At 43.0% G+C, this 6,735-nt stretch overlaps 1 protein-coding gene across 1 annotated transcript in view; it reads right to left on the bottom strand.

Annotated features, from left to right (window-relative positions):
* CNBD2 (cyclic nucleotide binding domain containing 2) overlaps positions 1-6,735 on the bottom strand; it is a 111,260-nt gene that overhangs the window by 61,318 nt on the left and 43,207 nt on the right. Inside the window, exons 3-4 of the mRNA XM_042783604.1 lie at positions 4,733-4,870; positions 3,154-3,207 (exon numbers count right to left, since the gene is read on the bottom strand). Coding sequence (XP_042639538.1) covers positions 3,154-3,207; positions 4,733-4,870 — 192 coding nt within the window. The remainder of the gene's footprint in view (positions 1-3,153; positions 3,208-4,732; positions 4,871-6,735) is intronic.

The raw sequence follows: 6,735 nt of genomic DNA, 5'->3' as shown, positions 1-6,735 counted from the left end.
GTTTGTTAAGGCCATCTCACTTGTGGTATATTTCTGTCAGAGTGGCACTAGGTAACCAGAACATCACTAGAATTTAGAAAAGAATTATAACTACATGGCTATTTAGATTTTTGGATGTACATTAAGAATCTTGTACAAATTGTTCATAACGTCTCTGTACTGGCCCTAAAAACAACCAACAAAATACCAATTATGAAATAAATAAATAAATAAATAGCTGTTCATAATCCCCCACCCAGAATTATCCATTAACACCTGGCATATTTGTTTCCTCTTTTTCTATGCATACTGTTTTTGTTTGTTTTTAATATAAGTATATATACACATGAGCTCTGGTGGCACAGTGGGTAAGGCATTTGGCTGCTAACCAGGAGGTCAGCAGTTCAAACCTGCCAGCTGCTCCACAGGAGGAAGAAGGGACAATCTACTTCCATAAAGATTTAGAGCCTTGGAAACCCTATGGGGGTTGCTATGAGTCAGAATCGAATCAATTGCACTGGGTTTGAATATGGAGACATATATTTGGATATGGAGACATATATATATAATGGGAACCTAAACTGCTGTGTAAAACTTCTCCAAAAGCATAATAAAATATTATTTAAAAGATAATATATATAAAACTCATTTCCACTGAGTCAACTCCAACTCATAGTGACCCTGTAGGACAGAGTAGAACTGGCCCATAGGGATTGCAAGGCTGTAATCTCTACAAAAGCAGATTGCCAATCTTTCTCCTGCAGAGTGGCTCCTGGGTTTGACCCACAGACTGTTCACAGTCTAGTGCTTTAACCACTGCACCACCTCTTAAACATTTTTAAGTGTACAATTCAGTGGCATGAATTCTATTTACAGTGTTGTACAACCATCACCACCATTTGTTTCCCAAGCTTTTTCATCACCCTGTGGTAATGAAAATATGAAAAAAATAAAGCCATGGTCTTTGTGACTCCCGCCAATTGACTGGTTAGGACTATGCACATGTGAAGTGCTTGTGGCCCACCAAGGGGATTGGATACCTTAATAATGTAAATAAGGTACATGGCACCCTTATGGGGGTTGGATGGGGCAAATAAGGTGTATGGAACCTTAATATGGGGATTGGTCAGTTCTGCCATCTCACTGGGTTTAAAATGAACTATCCCAGAGGTAAGAAGGAGGATCTCACTATCATCAAGAAAGAAGAGTCAGGAGTGGAGCACTTCCTTGGACCCAAGATCCCTGCACTGAGATGACAAGAAACAGAGGCAGAGAAATGGCAGCAACAGAGGTAGCAAAATCAAAAGACCAGCACAAGACAGAACAGTGGGCTTCCTGGCCCACAGAGTGAGAAAGATCGGTGCCCTTGGGGAGGACGCTTGCTGGTGGAGTGGGGTGCCTCTCTGGGCACCTATCTGCAGAGCTAAAAGAGCTTTGTAACACTTACCCGAGCAGGGCAGAGGCCAAGGGGCTGCAGGGTAGAGAGGCTGAGGCCACAGAGACACATGCCTACAGCACAACTGAAAAGAGAGGTCCTCATCAAAGAACTGTATCCTGAGTTGTTTCTGATCCTGAATTGTAACCTGTTACTTCCCTAATAAATCCCATAATGGTATTGTCTGTGAGCTCTGTGTGACCACTATGACGAATTATCGAACCCAGAAGAGAAGTACAAAGTCTTGTGGGAGGGATGGTTCGTGTTAGAATCGGTAAGAAGGTTGGAGGGTGGAAGCATGTCTGACCTTCACTTCATAGGAATCAGCTTTGGGCTGTATATCTTGATCCTTCTCCCACCTTGTGAAATTAGAGGAGGTCAGACACTGCCTCCATGTCTGTTTTGCAACCCCAAACAAAGATGTATCCATTAGGCAATGCTGTTGTTGTTGTTCTATGCCGTCAAGTTGGCCCCGACTCATAGCGACCGCTCCTTGGGTTTCCAAGGCAGTATCACTATGGAAGTAGATTGCCCCATCTTCCTTCTGAGGAGTGGCTGGTGGGTTTGAACCGCCAGCCTTCTGGTTAGCAGTCAAGTGCCTTAGGCACTATGCTACCAGAGCTCCCCCATTAAGCAATAGCCCCCTATTTTCCCCTTCCCCCAGCCACTGGTAGCAACTAATCAACTTTCTGTCTCTATATATTTGAGAAGAGCAGATTTTTAAATCAGGTCTCTGTTCTTTCATCAGTACTGGAGCCAGAGTCAGACATGACCCATTCAAGAGCCTGGAGGTCTGGCCTATACAATGGTTTATTCATTTGTGCCCTCTTCTCTCCCTCTACTGCTATGCATATAGCATTGCCTTCATCTCTATAGTTCCAGGACTCTCGGATAGGTGCCCAGTTTCTCCTGTATGAAAGGTGAAACTTGGGTATATATTTAAGGTCCAGTATCAGACAACAGAAGCCACACTTTGGTCCTGATACCAGTTATTATGTTCTTTTCTCTCTCACTTTCCCTAGGAAAAAAACCATCACAGCTCCTCCAGGCTGGGGCTGAGTAAGGTCCTGTACACAGGTTAGAATGTCAGATCTTCCCCATCAAGAGGTAGGCTCTTTTTAATGTTTAATTTATTTCCAAAATTTAACTTAATAACCAGAATTTGGTGAGGAGAAGCCAGGAAGATAACAATGACTCATGCAATGCAGGAAACAGACAGTACAAAGCCTCACACAGTTATAAAGGCAATTCCTCTTCAGAGCAGGGAAATGCTTTAGGGTCATCTGATCTAACTGCTTCATCTGACACCCAACTGGGGGAGAGATATGCCCAGGGTCTCATGGAGAGATCAGGGCAGAGGCAGAATTCACATGCAGGCCACTTCCTAAGTTCTAGACAAAGACTTTCCTCACCATCCTGACTCTTTTTCTTCTGTGTGGGGCTCTCACATCCTCTGCTTTGGGGTCCAAGTCCAAAAGCTCTGCCCTGTTGGTTCTGCTCAGCTATAAAGTGGCAACTGGTTCAGGGGAGTTCATAGTCTTAGAATGCCAAAGTTAAAAGGGATCATTGAGATTAGCTATTTTATAGATAAGGAGACTAAGTGGGTGGCTTAGGATGACACACTGGGTTGGCTGATGGTACAGCATGAACTGAAACCAGCTCTTCTGATGCCCAGTGCTTCTTCCAGGCCATGGTGCAGAAAGAAAACTCCCCAACAGCAAGGCTAGGGCTTTGCATACCTGCTCTGCAATGAACTGCATGGTGTCAAATGTGATTTGGCCCTGCTTCTTTTTCTGAAAAGAGGAAGGAGGAGTAAGGTGAATCAGCAAGACTGCTCCTAGAATTTTGCATCCCAAATCCTTCTGCAATACCTGGACCACCATGGTGGGCAGGAAGCCATGGGAAACCTCCTACCAGCTGGCCCTCTAATGTCTCCCTCTGATCAAAAGTCCCAACTAAGCACTATTCTTTGGCACAGCATTGGCAACACAGTACTGCAAAATCAGAGAAACATGTGGGGGCCCAGAGGGAAAGGGGGATAAAGAGAAGAAGGAAGGAGAGAAAAATAGGAACAGGGAAAAGAATAAGTGAATGGGAGAGTATAGAGGAAAAAGAATAAAAAGAAAGGAACAAATGAAGCCAACCTTTGCTTGTTGTTAGGTGCTGTCAAGTCAATTCTGACTCACGGCAGCCCCACGTGTGCAGAGTAGAACTGCTCCATAAGGTTTTCAAGGCTGTGGCCTTTCAGGAGCAGATCACAAGGCCTGTCTTCTGAGGTGCTTCTGAGTGGGTTCAAACCACAAACTTTCAATTACAGCACTTAACCATTTGCACCACCTTTGGTAAGTACCTATAATGAGCCAGACATCATGCATCTTCCTTCTCAAGTCCTATTTTGCACTTGAGCAGGGTGAAGGAATTTGACCAAGCATCACCCAACCCATTGCCGTCAAGTTGATTGCAACTCACTGTGACCCTGTAGGACAGAGAAGATCTGCTCTATAGGGTTTCCAAGGCTCTAAATCTTTATGGAAGCAGACTGCCACACCTTTCTCACATGGAGTGGGTGGGTTAGAACCGCCAGGCTTTCAGTTAGCAGCCAAGCACTTAACCACTTCCAAGCATCATACACCTAGTAAATGTTGCATCTAGGATCCAAACCCAAGGCTTTTTGATTCGACAGTCCACATCTAAGTATAGTCAGGAAAGGAAGGATGTACAAGATCTTAGGGGTGAACAAGTCCAGTGCCACCTTCTGACTGTATCATGACTGCGGGATTTCTTCTGGCTTTTTTGATCCCTGATGGAATGGAAAGCGCTTCTTCCCTGCTCCTGATCTTATTTTCCACATGGAGAGAGTTATAATGGTAGCCTCTAATAGACTACTAGCCTCTCTCCTTCCACACTGAGGAGTTACTTAAACTCCTTGGTGAATCTGGAAGGAGAAATTGGATATGATCATTCTCTTTCTTCTCCTTCCCTCTGAGCCCACACTCTGCTGTGTCCTCTGCTGTGAATTTATGGCAGCAGGCCCTATTATTGCAGTGGAGGCCCACCTTGGTCCCGTGCTGGCTGTGACTGTAAAATGTGGAAGGCTGTCTAATTGCAGTGTTCAGTATTAGGTAACCCTCTTGTCTGATGACACAGTCACCTTCTCCAATTTAAGTCTTATAGTTAATAAAGGTTTCAGTTGGGTCCCCCATCTGCTTCACCCTTTGTCTTTTCTCTCAGTTGGCTCAGTGCTTGGGCTGGGAAATGGGGTGCTCTTTATTGGACCTCCCTCAAACCCTCATAATCCTGGTGATCCCAGCTGCTTACATCCCAGAAGGAGAAGATTGGGTGCTTTCTGTGAGCAGACTCAATGATCTGATATTCCCGGAATCCCCTGAGGCCTTGACGGAACATCTTACACACTCGGATCATCATGATGATATCCTTGGTGAGCTGGTACAGCCCCTGTAGAGACAAAGCAAACAAGATCATCAGAAACCATCTGTTGTGAACAGTCAACAGCAGACCAGATGGTGCTGGAGTGATGGTTACGTTGTCAGGAAATATCCTAGTTTGTTGGAATCATGTTGTAGCTTGAAATTGGCCATGGTGGGAGAATTTATAACACAGAAATCAGCAACAAATGAGAGCATTGTTAACATTCATCAGCACACTACTAGTTTTAGGTCAAGTTCTTTACTTCAGTCTAAAAAAAGAACATAAGCAACCACAGGCAGCGTAGGGTAATGCAAAGAACCTGAATTTTGAAATAGATGAGTCTGACTTCAAGCCCTAGCCATACCACTTATTAGCTGTGTAAAATTAGTTAAGTTTTACGGCCTCTCTGAGCTTTTATAGCTACTCCTCTGCCACTCCTTGGAAGGAAGATGGGGCGATCTACTTCCATAGTGATACTGCCTCGGAAACCCAAGGAAGCATCGCTACGAGTCGGGGTCGACTTGACAGCACATAACAACAAACAACAACAATAACAACCTCACTTATCGACATGGTTAGGTTTCTAAAGGTGGGTCATATGTAAAAATCAACATTATACCAAAATGGAGGATAACCACATCAAATCACAAAATGGGGATGACATCATTACATAAATGCCAAATTACATTATTATTACATAACTGTCTAATTACATGATTAATATTAACTGCCAAACCACTGAGAATTATGGCCCAGCCAAGTTGACACATAATCTTAACCATCACAACCAGTATCAATCTTGCCTCACACCCTGGCATTTATTACTATCAGATAAACATCATTAATGTTCAAAACAGTTGGACAGGAGATTTTTTACTACTATTATAAATGCAAAATAATGGACAATTTTTTTTTTTTTTTTTGCCTTTTCTAGCTTTAGAGTCTATCTGCATTCCCTGGCTTGTGGCACTCCTCTTCAGTCCTCCCCTACTGACATATATTCACTGCTCCCTAAGATTTCTATCTAATCTTTCAAGTTGTTGTTGTCACTTTGATGCCATATAGATAGTTCTTAAAAGAGAATAATGCTCAAGGCAGATATTTTTTACTACTTAAGGTCAACTACTGTTTGGTTTTAAGAAGACTTCAGGGGATATTTTTGGTTTAAAGTCTAAAGATTATCCCAAGGCAATAGTTTCAGGGATTTATCCAATCTTTACAGCTCCAGGAACTTTGTAGTCCTTGAGAATTTGAAATTCTGTTCTGCATGTTCCCCCTTTTGATCAGGATCCTTCTATAGAATCTTTTATCAAAATGTTCAGTACTAGTATCTAGGCACCAACTAGTTCTTCTGGCCACATGGCAAAAGCAGCAGTTGTTCATTGAGGAAATCAGCTACACATTCCATATCTTCCTTCTATTCTTGACTCTCCGTCTTCCTCTGTTACTCCAGCAAAGAAACCAATTGTTTTGCCTTGGATGGCCTCTTGGCATCCAAGACCCTAGGTACTACACAATGAACTAAGAGGCAGAACAGAAGCACTGAATATATTAGGCCAATTAACTGGAATGTGACAGGAAAACATGACCCTAAACCTCCTAACAAAGAAACCAAATCCCATGAGGTTTTTGGTTGTATATCAGCAGCCACGGCACCTACTCTTTTTCGGTTTTTGTCATTATTGTAAATATATCACACTTCTGCCAATTCAACTTTTTACAGGTGTACAATTTTTTTTATTGTGATTTGGGTGAAAATTTACAGAACAAATTCACTTTCCATACAGCAGCTCATGTACACTTTGTCTCATGACATTGATTACAATTTACCACAATGCAACAGCTCCCCTCCCACTTCCTCCCCATAGTTACCTCTTCCCTGTGTCCATCCC

The sequence above is a fragment of the Orycteropus afer genome, unplaced genomic scaffold, assembly GCF_000298275.1.
Source record: "Orycteropus afer afer isolate SDZICR_OR568_19922 unplaced genomic scaffold, OryAfe1.0 scaffold00020, whole genome shotgun sequence".
NCBI classification, from domain to species: Eukaryota; Metazoa; Chordata; class Mammalia; order Tubulidentata; family Orycteropodidae; genus Orycteropus; species Orycteropus afer.
Note: the sequence above shows the minus strand (reverse complement) of the source record. Positions and strands in the feature narration are given on the sequence as shown.